Source organism: Suricata suricatta, chromosome 7 (assembly GCF_006229205.1).
Source record: "Suricata suricatta isolate VVHF042 chromosome 7, meerkat_22Aug2017_6uvM2_HiC, whole genome shotgun sequence".
In the NCBI taxonomy this organism is placed as follows: domain Eukaryota; kingdom Metazoa; phylum Chordata; class Mammalia; order Carnivora; family Herpestidae; genus Suricata; species Suricata suricatta.
This window is the reverse complement of record NC_043706.1, coordinates 90,234,733-90,257,134: the sequence shown is the minus strand read 5'-3', so window position 1 is coordinate 90,257,134 and position 22,402 is coordinate 90,234,733. Positions and strand designations below refer to the sequence as shown.

At 35.2% G+C, this 22,402-nt stretch overlaps 1 protein-coding gene across 2 annotated transcripts in view; it reads left to right on the top strand.

Moving 5' to 3' along the window:
• HACE1 (HECT domain and ankyrin repeat containing E3 ubiquitin protein ligase 1) overlaps window positions 1-22,402 on the top strand; it is a 103,942-nt gene that overhangs the window by 64,262 nt on the left and 17,278 nt on the right. For both annotated transcript variants that reach the window (XM_029944102.1, XM_029944103.1), the window contains 6 exons: window positions 7,345-7,456; window positions 7,550-7,647; window positions 7,792-7,879; window positions 11,546-11,695; window positions 12,211-12,407; window positions 20,618-20,749. In XM_029944102.1, coding sequence (XP_029799962.1) covers window positions 7,345-7,456; window positions 7,550-7,647; window positions 7,792-7,879; window positions 11,546-11,695; window positions 12,211-12,407; window positions 20,618-20,749 — 777 coding nt within the window. The remainder of the gene's footprint in view (window positions 1-7,344; window positions 7,457-7,549; window positions 7,648-7,791; window positions 7,880-11,545; window positions 11,696-12,210; window positions 12,408-20,617; window positions 20,750-22,402) is intronic.

The window sequence follows — 22,402 nt, the reverse complement described above, 5'->3', positions numbered from 1 at the left end:
CATTTGTGAAAAAGCATCAGAATGCAACAGTAACTTCTATAAATGATAAAAGACTTAAGAATGTTCATATTTAAAGCTCTGATGAGAGTTAATTTTAACACAGCTGACAAGGAAATTTGGCTATTTCTGTGCCACATATTTTAAGATAACTGCAATGATGACTGATAACATTTCATATCTGGTTTTTAGGAATTTCATAGAATTTCTGGAACACTTACATTAATAGCATATATCCATACAAGGATATCCATAAGGAGGGTATAGTGTTATTTCTTATTTGATAATGCTTCTCATGTAATTTAACATATCAAATAGGCCTAATTAATTCATCATCTCTCTTTTTATAAGGAGAGTAAACAGATAGATCTTTTGAGATGTTCCAGGGGTTGGTTCCCTAGGAAATCCTATAGTTATTTCCAAGTCTAAAAGACTTTATTTAGAATTTGATTTGGGGAACTTTGTCAAAAATATCGAAAGGTTTTAGACACTTGACTGAATAGGATCACAGATGATTATGAAACAATACTTAATTACCTACTGAAGTGACAGATGATTTTATTTTTTAAATTAACTTTTAAGTGTTTTTAATTTATTTTTGAGAGAATGAACACAAGCAGGGAAGGGGCAGAGAGAGAGAGGGAGACACAGAATCTGAAGCAAGCTCCAAACTCTGAACTGTCAGCACAGAGCCTGATGTAGGGCTTGAACCTGTGAACCATGGGATCATGTCCTGAGCTGAAGTAGGAAGCTTAACTGCCTGAGCCACCAGGTGCCACAGTGACAAAAGACTTTAAAGGGAAATACAGAAGGTTACATAGTTGTAAGCAAATTCAGCTCTTTTAGTATTGAAAAGACTCCGTTTGCTTAAGTAATCAGAGACCTAATTAAGATAGCATGAAGCACAGGTTATTTTGATAAAACATAAACTCTTTGCTTTCTAGCTAGATTAGGTAGCAAAGTATGGCAAAACCTTTCATAATCTGTTATCAAGAGCTGACCAATATTCCCAAGAAAATTTTGTCCTTTTAGCAAATGAAAAAATTATATAAGCATAGTGTTGATTTTATTTAAAAATATTTTTTTACTGTTTTGTTTATTTTTGAGAGAGAGAGAGAGAGACTGCGTGAGCAGGGAAGGGTCAGAGAGAGAGGAAGACACAGAATCCAAAGACAGGCTCCAGGCTCCGAGTTGTCAGCACAGAGCCTGATGTAGGGCTTGAACTCACGATCTGTGAGATCATGAGCTGAGCTGAAGTTGGACACTTAACCGACTGAGCCACCCAGGTGCCCCACATAGTACTGATTTTAAAGCTTACTATTTTAAAGATCACTATAATAAAACAATTCAGTTTTAGCCAACTTGACTGCACAAGGTAAAATTCTTTCTCTAAGAATTCTTCTCAACTTGCTATTATACCATTTTGTGCTTTATTTTCTTCTTTCCTATTCTATAATAACCAGTTTTACTTTGGGACAAATTACTTTCTTTTTCCTTAGCAAAAATACATCCTCATCCCTCATACCTTTTCTTAGCTAAAGACACATCCAACTTTCCTTGCATGCAGAGATGTTTTCCTTATTTCTAGTAGCTATAATTATATATATTAATTAGAATTCTTAGCCTTTAGAAACCTTAATTTCTCACAAAAAGTAAGAAGTAAAATTTGTGAATTATTATACCAGCATTCTTTAGATTGGCAAATTTATGAATACATTTCACAATTTCTACAAACGTACATTTCCTCATAGTACAGCTATGCAGTATGGCACGAGACATGTTTACTAATAGACCCAAATATCTTTAGTTAGGTCAAAAGTAGGTAAACTTAGGAGTTCCTGGGTGGCTCAGTCGGTTAAACATCCAACTTCAGCTCAGGTCATGATCTCGTGGTTTGTGAGTTTGATCCCTGTGTCAGGCTCTGTGCAGACAGCTCAGAGCCTGGAGCCTGCTTCAGATTCTGTGTGTCTCTCTCTCTCTGACCCTCCTCTGCTCACACTCTGTCTCTCTGTCTTTCAAATAAATAAATGTTAAAAAAATTTTTTTTAAAAAGTAGGTAAACTTAGACTTGTTTTGCAATTAATATTTCAGTATGTTATTTGGAAATGATGTAGACGGTGAATTCCTTTCATTTAATTTGGCAAAATTCTGAGGGTGGAAGTTAACAAAAATCTTAGGAACTACTTTTACATAGACATGTCATGACATAATTATTGCTGAAAAATTCATTTAGAAATTTATTCCATTTAACATTTATCTACATCACTTGATCACAGCAATTATGTTTAGACTACCCATGGAAAACTTGATTAGACAGTAGACAAAGGTAGCCACATCTCAAGCTATTTTTCTTGCTGACAAATTTTATAAGATATAATGGGAATTTATTTGACAAGCCCAGGTAGAAAAAGGTTTTTATCTGCATTAACATAATTAATTATATTAATATCATCTGCATTATACTTAATATATATTATATACATGAATAATATGATTTTATAATACAGATTAATTATATATAGTCTGCATTATATTTAATACCTATATGTCTGAAGACATACTTTTTTAAAATAAACCAAATTTAAACTAGCTTTGAGTTACCAGAGATTATCCCAGATCATGTTAGCTTGAAAATATTTGAGTTAGTTTCAGTATTTCTGAGTTTTAGGAATACATAATTCTTAAGTGCTTATTGTTAAGCCAAAGAAATAGTTCTCTTATGAATTAAATTGGCAATCCTGTCTCTGGAGGTAGAGAGAAAAAAATCACATATACATCAAATATCCATTAACATACATAAACATGCAGGCAGACATAGAAACCTGTAGCTTCCATTTCAGCATTCTAGCCATGAATCAGGTACAGCAATATAAAACTCACTAGTTTATAAGTAAAGGCTGAATCCAAATTTGCAGACAGAATAAGTTAAGGTTGCCTGTTCCAGAGGTTAAAGCTTTGTACTAATATTTGTAGAGAAGACTTTTGAGATTTGTATTTATCCTTAACAAATAATCTTAAAGAGGCTGTGGACTAGCATTTGGGCAAAAGAGCTTTTATAGCATTTTGTATTTTAAAAGGCCTCTTTCCCCCCCTTTTTTCCTGTGGTCTCATTTGATTGTAGGCAGAGCTTTAGGTATTCACTGGAGTGTTGACATTTCATAGACATGGCTGGATCTCACCTCTTCAAGGGACAGAGAAGAATGCAAACTTTCTCCTAGGAGTTCTAGTGCCTTTTGGATAGTTTTGGCAGTCACAGTAAAATGCCACCCTGTAATTAGGGGGAATGCCTTGTAAAAATAATTCTCTAGACTCAAGGTCCAGTGGGGCCTCTTCAGGTTGGAAATGCAGAAGAGGTCATGTGGGTGACTGTGGTCATGGAATTGATAAACCATTTGGACCACAGGAAGTTTGTACAGCAGGAGAGGGGGCTACTCTGTGAGCCTTAGCAGTAATCATGGTGATGGAAGGATGGGTGGAGTTCCAGGTAGTTTATATCCAGGTGAGGAGAGGGAGGGCTCGGCTGTGAGTATCAGTGGCTCTAGGGGTGCCGGAGTTTGGGCTCCAGCTGGTCCAGGGCTCCCTTCAGGTCCCTGTTTGGGTGTCACTTGCTGGAGTCCAGCTCCAGCAGGTCAGGGCTTCCTGAAGGATGGACAGTGTTGGCAAGAGAGACAGAGTGAGAGACCCTCGGTTTTCTTTCTGATCACCAGGCAGGCATCTTTGCCCTTCTGGAAGGCATCTCTCTATTTATAGATGAAGTGTTAACATGACATCAAAAAAGTGGAATTTTTACTACAAATAATTCTCAGTGATAAAATATTTTAAAAAGTGTACAGAAACAGGTTTTAGAGAGGCATTTTTGTAGAACTACTCTAATTTTAGTGAGGTAATTTTTACAAATAGGATAACAAGATATTCCCAGTGAAAAGCAGATAACTACACATCTATTTAAACCAGTAGTAAATCTTACCACTAAGAAGATAGCAGGATAGCAAATACATTTGTTTATAACAATAACACTAAGATTCGGGCATAGGCTAGGCTAGGAGTCATTCTGTCTGGCTCACAAAAGGAAGAATGTATTGGTGCTGGTTAGTAAGTTGCTTGTGTCAACCTGGTTGTTTGATGTTGAAGGCGTAAGCACCGTAGGGGCCCTAGATGTGCTGGCCTTTGTGTGTGAGTTTAAGTTCTAACTATTTTTACCCATCCCCTTAATGGATATAGTGTAAGGGAAGGTATTTTGTGGCACCAATTAGCAAAGGTCTGTGCAGTAACTTATGTCTGGCTCTTGTTTGTTTCTTATCTCTAAGTTGGGCTCTTTTTCTCCGGGCCAGAGTTAATAGTAACTTTGGTGTTTTTTTAACCCCCTTTATTATCTATGTCTTGGGTTTGTGAGGCTCATTAGAAGAGCCTTTCGACAAACATCTGCAGTGCTTTGTCTAAATTCTTCTTTGTAGAGGTGGGAATATGTTTCTTCCCATGAGATATCTGTGTGGGAATTATCAGTGTGATTTGGAACATTGTGAGGCCTAATCAGTAACAGCAGTCCCATTTCTAATATGAGCCAGTAGAAGAAGAAGAAGATGCTGGTTTTGCTTCATGGCAGGAACATTTGCCATTTCCTTGCTGTGACTGTGTCATCCAGCAAGGCCAACGCGACTCCCAGCAACTTATCTTTTCCCTCACCAGGTGCAGTCATGCCTCAGGGACAGGGCAGGGGGACAGGCTGCTCCTGACATTAATCAGCAAAGCACTCTGAGGTTTGGTGTCTAAGCAGAAATGAAAGTTTCAAGAGGGTAGATTTTGGGAGCTGTCTGGGGGCAAGAGACCGTGCAAGATTGCCGTACCCTCATCAGGAATTTTCACTCTACCTGTGAGTTCATATAGCTCCCAACATAGGGGCCTTTGCCTTTCCAGTTCCCTCTTCCTCCTCAGGAGAGGCCTCTGTAACCCTGTCTGCTCTTCCCCCGGTGGCAGGGACAGCTCATGAGGCTTTGTCGTTGAGGTTATGACTCATTTAGCAGAAAGTCGAGGGGGCTCAGAATCTGCTCAGAAGGAATGAGCATGGATCTTTAAGAATGTTATGGATTTTAGGGTCTTTAGAGATAGTGGCCAGTTGATGCTTTTTGGCCACCAAAGAGTAACAATTCAGAGTCCATTCCAGACGAACAAGAAAACCCACAATAACCAATTAGTTCCCTTTTCTCCTTCTTGCCACATAAAATATTTGGGAAAGGTTTGAATTTCAGTTAAGGTATAGCTTTTGATCTCAGTGTCTACTTCATGTTTTTATCCTGTTACCTTAGTCTTACTGGAAAATTGTTGCTACCAGAAAATTTTGGATGACATCACTGTCAGCCCTCTTTGTAGGTGGCTGCTTTCTGGTCTAGGGTGTTCTAAGAAACCTTTCCTGAATTGGAGTCTGCCTGCATTAGCATGATATGCACAGGGTCTTTGGGAATATTCCTTAGGCCTCTTTGGAGCATAAACTGGAGTCTTGGCATGTTGGCTTACATGGCATTGAATAATGCCCAGAAATCATCTGTGGGTTTTGCATTTGTCATGGAGCTGGTGTACCTCCTCAGGGTTTGTAGGATGTACTGGCACCAGATGTTCAGGACATATATTTGTCATTAATATTTTAGCAATGCTACACCAAGGATTGGACCCATAGTATCCCATTGGGTCAGGGGACAAGTAGCAATTGTAGTGAGTGAAGGGTGATACAGAGACTGTAGGCCTCTGTTGTATTTTTCCTTTGTGGTGCCACTGGCTTCCATTTGTAAGCCTATTTCATTCTTCTGGGTTAGGACATATAATTTGGGCACAACCCACTCGACTTGGTGTTTGCAAGTGGAAACCTCAGTCCTCCTCACCTAAGAGGAATCATTTCTTCGTATTTTTGGCTCAGAACCCTCCATGGGCAGTGACAATAGCCTTGCAGTCTTATCTACCCACCTTAGCTTTCCTTGGCCATTGAAGACCCTTATGCACATTAATAGTCAAGTGAGATCTTTATAATTAGTAGTCTGATTATCTCATTAGGCCATATGGCCTTGTTCATGCTGCTCTGGGAAAATTGTTGGATTATTATGGCAGCCGTGACCTTTGGGTTAGATACTGCAGGCAACACACGACAGAGGCAATGTGTGAAAGCACATAGTAGCATGGCCGCCAGCTAAAGGTGTTCCTTTCTTAGACAGTGAATTTAGCAGTTAGTAGGTACGTTGCAGGTAAAGGCATGCCCCTTGGTTAGTTGCAAGGGCAATCATGTAGTCCTGCCGACTATGCCAATTGTGTGTTGGTCTTAACTTGTCATTAACCAGTTTTGTGGCTAGAGAAGCCTTTGTAGTTCTTATTATGATTGCAAGAGGCCCTAAAGCAATAGCCATCAGGAAACTGGAAAAAAAAAGGTTTATTTCTTATAAACAACAAGTGTTCCAAAAACAAGAAGTAGTCCAAGTGGTCAGTTATAGAAATCAACCAAGATCTCTAAAGGGGAGGAGCCTCCATGTGGGAAGGTGGCCTAACTCTTTATCTAGTTGTGTGGCTGGCATTCTGTTTATTTGAGATAGCCATCTTTGAAGTGGTTGTGTTGGCAGTCAAAGCTTAAGTCAGGCACTTACATTAAAGTAAGACAGAGTACCCCATTTGTCAAGGTTTACATATTCAAAGGACAGAAATAAGAAATGAAGAAATAAGAAATAGGAATGAAGTTAGGCCTAAAGATTATTTTCATGAAAAATTAAATGTAACATGAAATGTAATTTTTCTGGATTTGAAAATTCATTCTTCTTTTAAAGCTTAATTTTGAGAGAGAAAACAAGCAGGGGAGGGGCAGAGTGAGGGGAAGAGAGAAGGAAAGAGAGAATGTCAAGCAGGCTGTGTGCTGAGCTCAATGTGGGGCTCAAATCCACCTACTGTAAGATAATGAATGACCTGAGCTGAAACCAAGAGTCTTGGATGTTCAGCTGACTGAGCCACCTAGGTGCCCCTGTAAATTCATTCTTACAAGTGTTTTTGGGCTTAAAAGAAATTGAGAGTAAATTATGTGTCAATTACATATTTGATACTAAGTTTTTGGATATAACCTTCTAATTTATCAAGTCTTTTCTGTTAAAAAATATGGAGATTTAAAAAAATTACATTCTATGTAATCAAAGCATTTCGGCTAAAGCCTGCCTTTTTGTGAATAATTTTTGAAATGTCAGAACATCATCTAGAACTATTTATTATAAACAAAGGTCTAAGAATGATTATTTGTAGAAAGGGGATTTAGCAGGCTCATTAAGAAATCTTATAGGTAACTGAAATATTGCTAACATATTTTACCATTATTTGTTGGGGTAGCCATTTAAAGATCGCTGTGAATGGTTCTATGAACATTTGCATTCAGGACAACCAGATTCAGACATGGTGCACAGGCCAGTGAATGAAAATGATATCCTGCTGGTTCACAGAGGTATGTTTAACAAAGAAGCTGGTGTGTGTGAGGCACAAAATACTAGTTATTATAACTTCTAATATGTAAAATTAACCAATGCTACATATTTAGATTCTATTTTTAGGAGTAGCTGTGAAGTTGTGTCAAAAGCAAATTGTGCAAAGCTAAAGCAGGGAATTGCTGTACGATTCCATGGAGAAGAAGGCATGGTGGGTATAAAAATAAATGCACTTGAATAAAGCTTAGTATTTAATTGATAATGGAAGAACCTTGAAATTATTTTAATTTATTATTCAGAAAAAAATTTCCTCATATATTTCTGTTCATACTTAATTTTATTTTCTTGAACTCAGGGTCAAGGTGTTGTGCGTGAGTGGTTTGATATTCTGTCTAATGAGATAGTCAATCCCGATTATGCATTGTTTACCCAGTCAGCTGATGGTAAGTTGCACGGTCTACATGACTTTTTCTGTGACCTGTCACATTTTCAAACTACTTCAGTGCTTCTACCCTTTGATTCCCATAGTGATCCTTTGACCTAGGTGGTGTATTCCCATTTCATAGAAAAGGAACTTGAAATTCAGAGTTTCTGTCTACGTTAACACGGTTAATGAGCAGTAGGATCATGAGTGGAATATGATTCAGTCTAGCATTCTTTCCTCTAAGTAGTTGGTTCTCAAATATTTGTCTCAAGGGCTAATGCCAGCCCCAAGAAAGTTTTCATCAGTCCTTTGTAAAGTATAATTATTTCTATTCAATTTAAGGATTGTCCTTAGACTACTTTTTGAATTAAAATTTTCCTTTTATGAAACAGTACTAGGAGATGGTCTTAAAAAAAGCCTTAAGTGGAAAAATTAAAATTTGCTAATGCTATTTGAGTTTCCAAGTCTTAAAATTTATTGATCATAAAAAACAAACTCTAGAAATCATAGTATTAAATCTTAACTTATAATCTATTAATAGTAGCTTAGTTTTCAGTCCTTTTAAAAGATTAAAATCTGGCAACTAAAAACCTGTTATCTTATAAAACAGATAAACTATTTTTTGAAATGATGCTTTTGCTCTACACAATTGTAATTTGATATTGTAGGCTAACTGGAAATGGTTATTGCCTCATCTGTGGGAAGTATACTTGACAGTTCTCTAATTTAATAAAGATATACACAAGTGAAGGCAGGATTCCAATTTTTAAATACTTCACACAGTTGCTTTTATTTCCTGAAAATCTTTTCTTTCCCGGTGTTTAAGTTCTTTTTATAAGGAAAGAGTACATCATTAATTATAATTTCCTATTGCCTCTATCCAAGCAATCAGGCAAATCCCACTGAATAAGATGGATGACTCTAAGAGAGGAAAGGAGGGGGGTGGGTTGCAGCAGTGCTAGGGAGCCACAGTATTCACCTGTGTGATGGGCTTCTCAGACCCACATGGTCTGTTGGAAGTATTTAGGAATATGGGACTGTCTGCTTTAATTCTGTAACTCCTGATTATTTGCTTGGAGGTGAATTTGGTATCTTTGTGATTTTGATGACAAGTTTGATGAGGTGCTGAGTTTAATTAGGCCTAATCTTTGAAGCAAGATTTAGCATTAGAGCATTATATTTTAGATTTATTTCTTTTCTTTATAGTCCCTTATTCTATGTCTGAAAAAACAGATTTGGTGTGGAATCATGAGTCAAGATTCCACTTCATATTATGAATATATAAGCAGAGCATATGTTGAAGCACGGAGATCATAAAGATGATGATTTGTCCTTTTTGTAAGCCATATAAGTCTTCTCTTTGAGGTCACAGTATTTATAAATTAAAATCTAGATGAAATATTTCCTTCTTCTTATGTTTAGTTGACCTGGAGGGAATTATATTAAAATTTTAAATTAAAAAATCATAAATTTAGGAAATGTTTGGCTAGTTCTCATGTCTAATAATTTCTTTAAAACTTGCTTTCTAATTTATATTAAGATGCTTAATGTAGAGTTTGGCCTTTGTTGTTACCCTGAATGTGAGTCCTGGCTCTGTGCCTCTTTTTGCTGTGATCTTAGGCCAGTAAATGTAACCTTTCTGGACCTCAGTTGAAAATGATGATAACCTGTGTTTTGTAATGTGGTGAAACAAATCAATTAGCTGATGTATAAAAATGCTTAGCCCAGTGCCTGGCACATAGAAAGCAGAAATAAATATTAGAAGCTATTATTCTGTGAAAATGGTATTTTCTTGTTCAATAGGACTTTTCTGAGTAATGAAAAGAGCTGTGTCACAGTTATTCTGAACTTAGAATATAAACTTTGTGTTCTGTTTTAAGTAGTTTTCAAGGTAAAAATAACTATAATTTCTTTCCTAAAGATTTTCCCCCATTTGTTTCCTTATTTTTAAAAAAATTTCTCCTTATCTTTTTAATAACCTGGATTTCCCAGAAAATACTTAGCAAAGGAATTATAAATCATAGCCCTAGGAGATGAAAGTGGAGTCATTAAAAATCTTTGCTGATTTATCAGTAACCATAATCATTTACTATTTTGATAGGTAAAAAATACTTGTGACTGTTTTTAAAATACTATATCTTTAGAGTTATCATTATGTTTGTCCTTGAAGTCTTTATTCATCTCACAAAACTTTGTTCTGACTTTTAATACCCAGTCTTACCCATGACTGGGAATGATTTTCAAAAGATACTTGACTAACTCCATGTGGCCTTTTTAAGTCATACAACCATAAGATTCCAAATTTGTACCTTTTATGTAAGTAAACTGGTTACAGCAATGTAGTCTAGTGCCAACAGTGAGAAATCAAAGACCAGCAATGCACAAAGTGAATTATTATCAAAATATGTATACTAAATGACCAAACATTTCACTTTCCAAAAGTTTCTACTTTTCCTTTATTTATTTTTGGGGGTTGGGGGTGGGGATACTGTCTCATTAGATTTAGCAGTTATTCTTTCTTTTAGCCCAGTTGCCTAGAAGTAGTAAATATCACGAGCTCAGTAAATATATGTTCAGTGAATGAGAGTTGTATTTGGAGTTAGTGATCATCACAGAAAAATATGCAAGGAGTTTGTTAAACGTGAGGTATTGGTATTAGGTTTTTTCATTGCACTAGATTTTTTTAGACTTGTTTTTATTATGGCAAAATATATAACATAAAAATTACTGTTTTAACAACTTTAAAGCATACAGTTCACTGTCATTAAGTACATTGACAATGTTGTATAACCATCACCACTATTTCCAGACCTTTTTTCATACATAAATGGAATCATATTAGGTTAAAAAAATTTTTTTTAAATGTTTTATTTGTTTGAGGTGGGGGAGAGGGCCAGAAAGATAGGGAGACTCAGAATCTGAAGCAGGCTCCAGGCTCTGAGCTGTCATCCCCTGATGTGGGGCTCGAACTCACGAACTGTGAGATCATGACCAGAGCTGAAGTCAAATACTCAACTAACTGAGCCACCAGGTGTCCCTTCATACTAGGTTTTGACTGTAATTGGTAACTATTGCCTTTGCCATTTTTACTTTTATGCCTCAGTGGTACTTATTTGAAGTTGATTATTTGTCATGAGGAATAATTGGTTGATTTGTGGATTTAGGTGATTTTCTGAAAGTTGATAAAAGGCATCAAGTTCATTACTTAAGAACAGTTGAACATTTAAAATTCTTACTCTCTTGTAGTACTCTATTTCATAAGGGGCAAAAAGTAGTGAATACCTACTGCGCTGGGGACATAGACATGAATGAAACACTACCTGCCCTGATTCATAGCCTAATATTTCTACCCTGCTGAGAAAACGTGTATGTGTGTTTTATCTCTCAATATGTTATTTCCAGTATCTCTCAGACACATCTTTGAACTACTTTCAGTTACAAGTATTCTAAAATTTTCCCTCTGCACAAAGACATAACTCTGATAAGTATGTGTGAATTAATGCTTATCATCTGACGATTCCATTGTCTGCTCTACATTCCACAAAGAACATTCCTGTGGAAGTTTGTACATCATGTAATCTTGGTTTTGCTGAAGTTGTGTTTGAACTCATCTGTCTGCAGTGAAATAATCTTTCTTCTGCATCTGAATTCTTAGAAATCAATTATATTGTATTTGTTTTTATAGGAACAACTTTTCAGCCTAATAGCAACTCCTATGTAAATCCTGATCACTTGAACTATTTCCGGTTTGCTGGACAGATCTTGGGATTAGCTTTAAACCACAGGCAGCTGGTCAACATTTACTTCACAAGATCATTCTATAAGCACATTCTTGGTATGGCTCTATTGTTATTTTCATAGGCATTTATTTAAAGTGTCTCTCTTAGAATCTTTAGAAAAAACTAAGTAGATAAGAGGTTGCATTTTGGATGAGGTAGTTTTTATATCAGTTGGAGACTATCTGTGTATGTAAGGCATTTGAGAGCCTGAGGGAGAGGAAAAAAATTACCTTTTTTCAAAAAAATTTTTTCATTTTAGTATATATATGTTCATGCTAAGAATGCAGTTTAATATGAATATACTTAAGAGAATTGGCACTTTTTGAAGTACATAATAATTTTCCTGTATAACTATTTCAAAGAAAGAATACATTGTAAAATGTTGAAAAAACCACAAGTTAAATTAACAGACTTCCACACCTAGGATTAGCATGCATTTAAATCTTGCTGTCAATTGGATTATATTTTGCAGTTTTGTAGAATATCTCTAGAGGGCAGTGTTTTACCATTAAACAAACAAAAGAAAGGCAGAAACCTTTAGAATGTAACTACTATATGTTTGCATTTTTAGGTATTCCTGTAAATTACCAGGATGTGGCATCCATTGATCCAGAGTATGCCAAAAATTTGCAGTGGATTTTAGATAATGACATTAGTGATCTGGGTCTAGAACTAACCTTTTCTGTTGAAACTGATGTGTTTGGAGCAATGGAAGAGGTGCCTTTGAAACCTGGTGGTGGAAGTATTCTTGTGACACAAAATAACAAAGTGAGTATTCAAATTTTTACCTTAGTCACTGTATGTAACTTGGCCCTGATTGCTAGTTACTCTGGTTTCCTGACACTGGCTAGAAAAACTTTTACTGTTACCGGTTTCAGAGCATTTTATAACAGGTGAAATATTTAAATTAACTAAACCATCAAATATCAGACTTTGAATTAGAAAGGTATATATCACCATTGTGTTAGATAGTTGAGGCAGTTCCTGAAGCAGCCTAGAGCACAATTCAGTTGACTGCATAAGTTGGGCAACTGTATACTAAAAAATTCGATTAGCAATGGAAGCTTACATCAAGATCATATTTGCATCAGTCACTGTTTGATGTTTTCACGTATGATATTAAGAGTTCCAGTGGAGAAAAGAATTCCCATGTTAAACTTTATACATGCTTTTGGCATCCAGTAGGTCTAACAGATCTAATAGACCCAGTGGATCTATTAGACTACTTGATTTTTTTTAAGCTTTGTAACTTGATTATGTATTATATCTTCTGTTTGTAAATATTTTTTCCAGTTTTATAAATAAAACTGTTGAAAAATAAGTTATTTTAATATACAATACATTTTTATATTTTGATATGTAGGAAATTGGGAGTCAGAAAATCTGGTTTGGGAATTCCACTTCTGTCATTTGCCCGTAGCAACTTTTGGTCAAATAAGACTAAAATCTTTTTCCTTTCCGGGTCTTGGATTATAATTCTAAGATGGCTTCAGAAGCAACTAACTATAAGAAATAATGTCCATTGATTTAGTTAAAAATATTCTTTAAAAACTCAAAAGACTTGACCACACTTTAACCTCTTTTAGCCCCAGTTTTCTATTCTGTAGACTTGGGATAATAATACTTCTGATACAGAATTGTTACTAGCATTTTGCTGATGGAAAACCACAACACAAAAGTTACTTACTTGTTATTGGATAGTTTTCTATAAAAAGAGGCTCTTAATTTGAGATACTTCGTACAAGGCATTGGAAAGTTATATTAAGCTATATGGTTTGACTTTTTGAAACTTAGATACTATACATATAAGTTTAATTTTTGAAAATAAGGTCAGGAGCTGAGTTTTTGCATATGTGTAGTTAGACAATTTTTAGTTTCCCCTTTTATTTTAGATATGAGGACACTGAAGCCTGAAGAGTTAATGGTAAAACTGGTGCCAAGACCCAGGACTCCTAATTTCAAGTCTAATGTTCCTCCTGTTTGCAAAACATGTTGCGGAAGACTTATTTGATTTTTAATGTAATGAGTCATTTTAAGCTCTAGAAGATGAAAATAGTAAAATGCTTAATTTTTAAAATATGTATAAGTTTGCCAGTGAATGAAAATATTTTTAAAAAATCTTCTAATTATTAGATCGTCTACCCTGTAGTGCATTTATTGTTTTATTTTACACTGGAGACCTATTCTCAATTAAGAGTAATGACGTTATAGATTCTTCACTATAAGTAAGAGATTGCTTTTCACCAGAGAAACTCAAATATGATTGTTATCTGTAAATATTATATCCAATGAGTAGGTTTGTCACTCTTGTCAGGTATGTTTTATGTGGCAGAGTGGAAAGATCCATTAACAATTGCATGATGCATAGCTAGCTGTATTTATACCTGTATCTCCTAATAGTCTCCCTCCCATTCCGATATGACTTTTGTTTAGCTTAAAAAAAAATACATATTAAATATTTTGCATTCGTGTCTTTTGTTAAACTCTAGTATTGGGAAATAATAACAAAAATAATATATGGATATTGAAGGTATACCTTTCATTGTGAGCCTAGTTTGAGGCTAGAATACCATTGTAATATTGAAGAGCTAGAAAGTTGCTTCTAAGTTTAATATGTTTTTACTTAACTGTATTAACTAATTGGTTGATTATAGGCTAACTTTTTTTTAATGATTAGTTTCAGTAATAGAGATGAAAGCAGGATCTCAGTCACTAATATGTTCATTATTCTCAGCTTCCATTTTGTGGTGTAAACATTTTTCAGAATAATGGGAACCTCTTCATTTTCTAATATTACCAGAGTCAAGTATAACTGTATATCAGATTATTGATGCTTAAACATTTAATGCTTACTCAATAAGCAACCTGATTAATTTTTTAAAATGAGAAGTCTTTAGAAACATACTTGCAGCTTAAATTGATCACTTGCTCTAAGATTGTTAAAGTATTAAATTTATAAATAAAATTTTCAGGCCATATTTTTTAGAGATTTTGTTCCTTTTTACTATACATTTCTTTCATGAGCCTTTTTTGTTACTTTAGGGCTAGCTTTTTACTTACTCTTCTGTATAGGTATAAATTTGTAATTGTCGCATTTGGAGTTCAACTTCAAAATCTGTAAGCATATTGAAGCTTAAATGAGTTGCCAAGCTTGTTGGTATGAGAAAATCTGTGTAAGCTGATCTCCACATGGGGGAGTCATTTATTTCTAAATTTTATGGAAAGGCCTTGGTAATTATATAGGGAAACCAAATAGATGAAAATAACTTAGTTTAAAAAGGAGTACCGTACGTAAATACAAGTGATGGATGTAGAAGAATATATTTCTGTTCCACATTTGAAATATAATGATGTATGTAGAAGAATTCCACATTTTAAATGTAATGCTTTTATTTATTTTATTTTTTACAATATATTGATTCAATATTTATATATATATTGCAAAGTGATCACAATAAGTTCAATTAACATCCATCACAACATTTAGTTAAAAACTTATTTTCATGATGAGCATTTTCAAGATCCCCTCTCCTAGCTATTTATTTTCTTTATTTTATTTTTTTAATATAGTTTATTGTCAAGTTGGTTTCCATTAACACCCGATGCTCATCCCAACAAGTGCCCTCCTCCATGCCCATCACCCGTTTTCCCCCTCCCCCATCCCCATCAACCCTCAGTTTGTTCTCGGTATATAATGCTATTTTAAATTTAGTTTTGTATCTGTCAGTTTGTTTAAAAGTCTTAAAAACAAATAACAAAACTAAACTCTGGTTTCACTTGAAAATGGCAGAATTAACCATTAGCTCCTTAACCAGGAGCTAAACATTAACATTTAAAACTTCCTTTAAAAGTTTTACTCTATTTTTCACTTTTACTTTTTTATTGTCAACCAAAAGCTGGAAACATGGAACCATATAATTTGAGTTAGAAGTGACAGGTTTTCTTAGACCTTCAGTTCTATCTCCTAGAACTGAAGAGTAAGCTACATAAGTTTTAAATGTTAACACTTTTACAATACTAATCATAAAGTTCATTCAGGCTGGGATGGAAGGAAATAGGGATGGGGCAAGACAGGATATCAGGGAATGGAGGAGGTGCCATGGAAGTTGACTCATGGAGGAGACGCTTTAAGTGGTCAGATAGGAGGAGTAAGGGGGAAAGGGAATGTTCTGGCCTTATACGAAGTTGAGGATGACAGAGCACCATGTGTTTGGGGAACCGCAGGTGGATCATAGTTGTAGATCTTAGCTTCGGTTGTGGAGTACATGAGTGGTAACAGATGAGGGGAGTAGATGGGAGCTAAATTCTGGAAGACTCTGCATCCACAATTAGGAATTTGAAAATTAATGTGATGACTGGATGATTGCAGGTGTTACAGAGACAACTTTCCAGAGTGAATTCTTTTTTTTAAACACAAAAACGACCTTAGCTTGGACTGTGAAGAATTGATTGAAAAGGGACAATATGGGAGTCAGGGCAACTGCTGGGGGTTGTGGCATTGGTCTGGGGAAGATGCGTGAGGCCTTTATAAGACAGTGGCAGTAAGGATAAAGAAAATGAGATAGTGTCTAGCTTTCTTGATATTTCTGCTTATTTCTACAAAAGAAACCTGGTTCTCAGTGGAGAAATTTTCAGTGAGAACTCTTACGTACTAGAGCAATAATAAGTGGACAGACCCAGGAAAGAAGCTTTTTATCACAAAGGATTTGTATCCAAACAGTAACTTGAATTATGCCAATAATAACATAATTTAAACTGTTAATTACTACTAATATTAATAACTATTCCAAACCATTCTACAAATGTAGGCCAGTTTTTATCTCTGCTTTGAGGAGGGGGAAAAATCTTGTTTTCACTATTAAGAGTTAAGTATTATTTAAGTAAATATGGTTTTTTCAGACATCTTTCAAGAAATAGTGAAAAAAGATTTTCAAGGAGAAAAATAGCTTTAACAAATGCATTAGTTTTCAACATCACCACCACTTTTCATAAGAAGACATAATTTAGGTTCAAAACCTGAAGAGACTTGTTAATCTCTTAAGGAAGGTTTCTGAGAGGTAAATATTACTTATTTCCCATATTCAAAAGACTAGGAGATTATTAAGATAATGTTTCTGTAACGATATATAATTTAATTGGAACATAATGTCCAAAAGTTCAGTCTTCTTAATCTTAGTGTTTTTATGTTTTTTACTTTGCAGTTTCTTTTTCGCTTACCTATTTTATGTCAGTGACCAGGGTTGGAGGTTAAAGCCAGAAAGAAGTTGCTGTGCTTTTTTGTTGTTATTGTTGTTTCTATGCTCGGGTTTTATAAGTAGAAAGATATCTGTGAATTAACATAATTATTTCACCATTATAAGTTATAGGATTTTTTTAATATGATTAATTCTTCAATTCTTTGGCATCTGGTATTAATTTATGCCTTCAAAGAATTGACAGCAAAACTCAGGTGGGAGCAAATATGACTCCTAGGATATGCCATCTGTTAGGGATAAAAGATCCTCTGTCCCCAAGTTCTATCAATCTTTTTTAATAACTTAAAGTAAGAGTTTAGGTATGGTTTCTATTTAATGTTTAATTATGCAACTCTTGATGCCAGTGTTTTGTGGACTGCTTGTCATCTGTACATTCACTGTTTTCTTATTAAAACACGTAAGGTATTTGATGTAGGGGTATAAGGTGTGGGGGGATGAGTCCCTTGGATGCCTGCATAGTTAATGGGAATGCAGACAGTATATTTTTGCACAGTGTGAATAGTCAAAATGTTAGTGTGTGATAATAGTGGATGTTCTTAGTAATAATTGTATCAAGATAATGTTAATTTGTGTTCTTTTTGAGGATGTGCAATGTTTAAGGAAGCAGCAAAACATTTTAGCAGCAGTTGGATTTAGATTTTCTTGTATTAAACACAGTTATCTTACAGCTATGTGGAAAACTATTTTATTAAACATCTCATGAGGTTTTGTGATGGCTAGGATTTTATTGTCTTACTGAAAAATAATTTAGACGAAGATTCATCCACAGTTAATATGGAGAATGGTATGTGAAAAAGCTGATTTCCATGAGTTGATATCCAATAGCTATGGGGCAAAGTTTTAGAACTAAATGTAGAAAATAATTAATATTAGAAGGAACATAAAGGAACATGTGAGGAAAGATTAGTATACTTGTGAAAAATTTTAAAAAGAATGTGTGAGGAAATAATAGGAATTAACTGGTAGAAAACGGAATGTGTACTATTCTGATAAATATGGACTGCAGTGGCAAATTAAAATAGGTAAAGTGCACAAGGGCACTTTACAAATCCTTTACTTTTATGCTTCATAATTTAATGTCTTAAGCAATGATTACTGAGTTGACTGTAAAATTCTTAAGAGCAAAACCTTTTGGGGAAAAAGCAATTTTTTAAAATGTTATTTACTTATTTTGAGAGAAAGCTAGAGCGAGCATGAGTTGGGGAGGGGCAGAGAGAGAGAATCCCAAGCAGACTCCGTGTTGTCACAGTGGAGCCTGATGGGGGGCTCAAATCCACAAACTGAGATCATGACCTGAGCCAGAATCACGAGTCAGATGCTTAACCCCCTGAGTCACCTATTCTTATTAAAGGAATATAGGATCTCATATAGCACCTTTAACATATAATTGGCAAATAAACGGAACAGAAAAATTGTAGTAGTTCAGTAGGCAGTTTTAGTTAGAGCAGACATAAATTAACAGATAATGGTGTGCTAATGTTGAGATCACTGCCAGTTATCACTTGGAACTGTGCTGTATATGTATTTCCCGTACTGGATCTAGTTTCTGTTTCTGTTTCTGTTTGATTGTTTGCAACATACTTCTATTTCCCTCTCTCTAGTAACTACCTGAATGTAACTTGTAGTAACTGATTCATTCCTGCGTAGTGGAGAAAAACTTTTGGGTGGTAGGAAGCGAGATTTGGGTGTGGGAGTTGACTGAAGAGCAGAAAAGGCAGCTTTCACTGTGCCAGGTTACACGAGGGACCACGTGGAGTTTGGGGAAACTGTGGGGAACCCACCATGACCCTTCTGTAGCTTTGACATGTATGGAGAATTCATAGCTAGTGGTTATATACAATTTGCTGGCGAAGTGCTTGTGGAGGCAGAGCATTAGATTAGTGCCAAACAAAATTAAGGAAGGAACCTACAACGGGCTTTCTCACCTCTTTAGAGTATTCATACCTGAGAGGTCAGAAATATATACAACAAACTGCTTTTAAATGACAGTTTCACTTAGACATAATTTAAAATATTTAAGTGATAATAATTGATAGAATTGATTGATATGCCCATTCATGTCTGAGCCAAAAAAATACATTTTTTATTATCTTAAATTTTATTTTCTATGAGGTTATATTTTATTTATTAATTAATTTATTTTCCTTTTTTTTTTTTTTTTTACTTTAAATTTTAGTTACATACAGTGCAATAGTGGTCTCAGGAGTAGAAATCAGTGATTCACCACTTACGTACAACACTCAGTGCTCATCACAAGTGCCCTCCATAATACCAGTCATCACTGGTCTAGCCCACTTCCCGTCCACCACCCTCCATCAACCCATAGTTTGTTCTCTATCATTAAGAGTCTCTTCTGATTTGTTTCCCTCTTGTCTTCCCCCCTTCCCATATGTTCATCTGTTTTGTTTCTTAAATTCCACATATGAGTGAAATCATATGGTATTTGCCATTCTCTGATTGACTCTGTGTCACTGCAAATGGCAAGATTCCATTCTTTTTGATGGATGAGTAATATTCCACTGTGCGTGTGTGTGTGTGTGTGTGTGTGTGTGTGTGTGTGTGTGTGTATCACATCTTTTTGATCCATCCGTATGATGATATGTTTTAAAATAAAATGTGTGAAAATAGTTTACCTTAATTCAGAATCAGATCGACTATGCTTAAATGACTCATTTATCAAGTTCCAACTTGTTGGAATAATATGTATTAAATGCACTTGTTGAATGTATGCATTCATCACATATTTACTGAACACTCTACAAAGTGGCAGCCACATTTTTAGGAGCTAGGAACATGTTTATATACTGGTGAACGAAACAGATTCCCTGCCTACAGAGATATTATATTCTAATGAGATATTTCAGTTAGAGATACTAGGAAGTATAAAGACACTGAGGGGTACCTGGGTGACTCAGTTGGTTCAATCATCTGAGTCTTGATTTCGTCTCAGGTCATGATTTCATGTTTTGTGAGACTGAGCCCCACATAAGGCTCTGTGCTGATAGCATGGTGCCTGCTTGGGATTATCTCTCTCTGCCCCTCCCCCGTTGTATGTACCGAGTTCTTTCTCTCTCATTCTCCCTCTCAAAATAAACAAATAAACATTAAAAAAAATACTCTGAGGAGTGAATAAACATTAGTTTGGGGAACAGAGAATGAACAAGGGGAAGAGTGGAAGGAAATGAGATGAGAGAGCAAAGCAGAGGCTGGATCATTTAGGGCCTTTACAGGCTAGGAAAGTATTTGGATTTTACGTAAGTCATGGTAGGATTTTGAGCAGAAGCTATGTGGATCTGAACTATATATGAAATTACATATAAAACATATACTTAAAAAATCACTCAGTGGTAAGGAAGGAAGCAGTCCAGAGGCAAAAATGGAAACCAGGGCACCACATGTTGCCGTAATTCAGGTGAGAGATGATGACTTGGGCCAGGGTGCTAGCAGTGGAGCTGGTGAGGCAAGGTCAGATGGAGAATATTTGTTTGGAGGCAGTTGTGATAGTACTCACTGATACACCATGTGGGAAAACTCATGGGTGATTGATTCCTAGGATTTTGGTCTAAGAAGCTTACTGATTGGTAGATTATGGGTTTACTGAAGTATATGGATAATGGTGCCAAATTAATTCCAAGCCCTTATGTCTAAAATGAGAAATGATTATATCAACAGTTTTCTTACATATGTGAAATTGAAAAAATAATCACAACTGTTTTTTAACAGGCGGAGTATGTCCAGCTTGTTACTGAACTTCGAATGACAAGAGCCATTCAGCCTCAGATCAATGCTTTTTTACAGGGCTTTCATATGTTCATTCCACCTTCCCTCATACAACTTTTTGATGAATATGAATTGGTAAGGAAAAACATCAGTTCTTCTGCGTTACAGAGCAACATAAAACTCCAGTTGCTGTAATTCAGAAATAATTTTGGGAGTACTGAGATGAGTTAAATAATATGTAATAAGACGTTGTCTTTTAATATTCATGTTTAGAGATTTGCTACAAGATTTGTGATTGTGCTTCTCTTGAGCTTAATAACCAGATTCATAATTCCTCAGTATGAAATGGGGTAAAGTGGTGATAAACAAAAATGGAATACATTTTCAAAATATTTTATGTGGGAGATGTTGAAGGCTACTCTTTTCCAAAGCGGTATTCATATTACAGTTGACCCTGAACAACACATGTTTGAACTGTGCAGCTTCAAACTTAAATGCAGATGTTTTACAGTAGATTACTATAAATGTTTTTCTCTTTCTTTTGATGTTCTTAGTAATATGTTTTCTAGTTTACCTTATTCTAAGAATATGATATATAGTACATATAATGTACAAAATGTGTTAATTGTTTATGTTATCAGTAAAGCTACTGGTCAACAGTATGTTATTAATAGTTAAATTTTGGGGATGTTAAAAAACACAACATGTGGATTTTGACTGTGTGAGGTAACCCCTAACTCCTGCATTGCACAAGAATCAAATGTATTTCCGACTTTTTTTATTTGACCATATGAGATAAAAGATAATGATACTAACTTCCTGTACTTCCAAACAGGAGAATTAAGAGGGTTTTTCTTATTCTATTTGTTTAATTTTCTCCAGTTTCTTGTTTTACCATATATATAATTTTATCATTTTCCATTTTAAATTTATGTGGAGTCCTCTCTGTTACTGGCCTCTAGTATTTAGTAAGTGTTTTGTTTTGTTTCTTTAATTTGCCTGCTTTTTACTGTGACCTAATAGGATTTCTAATTTTATATGATTTATGACTGCATTTCCCCTCCTATCCTTTTCTCTTTTATCATTAGTGGTGAATTATTTTCAAACTCTTTGAGTTGACTAATTCCTTCATAAAACCCGGTATTTTAAATAGAGTATAATTGTTTTTTATTTTAAAAATTAGGGGTACCTGGGTGGCTCAGTTGGTTAGGTGTCTGGCTTTGGCTCAGGTGATAATCTCACAGTTCGTGGGTTCGAGCCCTGCGTTGGGCTCTGTGCTGACAGCTAGCTCAGAGCCTGGAACCTGCTTCAGATTCTGTGTCTCCCTCTCTCTCTGACCCTCCCCTGCTGGCACTGTCTCTCTCTGTCTCTCAAAAATAAATAAAAAACATTAAAAACATTAAAAAAAATAAAAATTATAATTTGGAGTAGTAAATTCTAGATCAATGGAAGAGTATTCTTTTTCTTTTAATTTTTAATGTTTATTTATGTTTTAGAGACAGAGCAAGCGAGAGCGAGAGCGAGAGGTCTGTTCTACTCTTGATGAACATTTGATGGGTACTTTTCAGTTTGAGTTATTTGAAATAGTGCTACTACATTCTTGTACATGTCTTTAGGAGAATATATGTATGCAGTCTTAGAGTAGAATTGCTGGGATATAGGGTGTTCATTTGTTCTGTTACAGTAGATATTAGCAAATAGTTCAGGGGTATATGTGTCAGCTTACACTCCCACCAACAGGTGTGAGAGTTCTGGATATTCCACATCTGTACTAGCATTTGATATTTT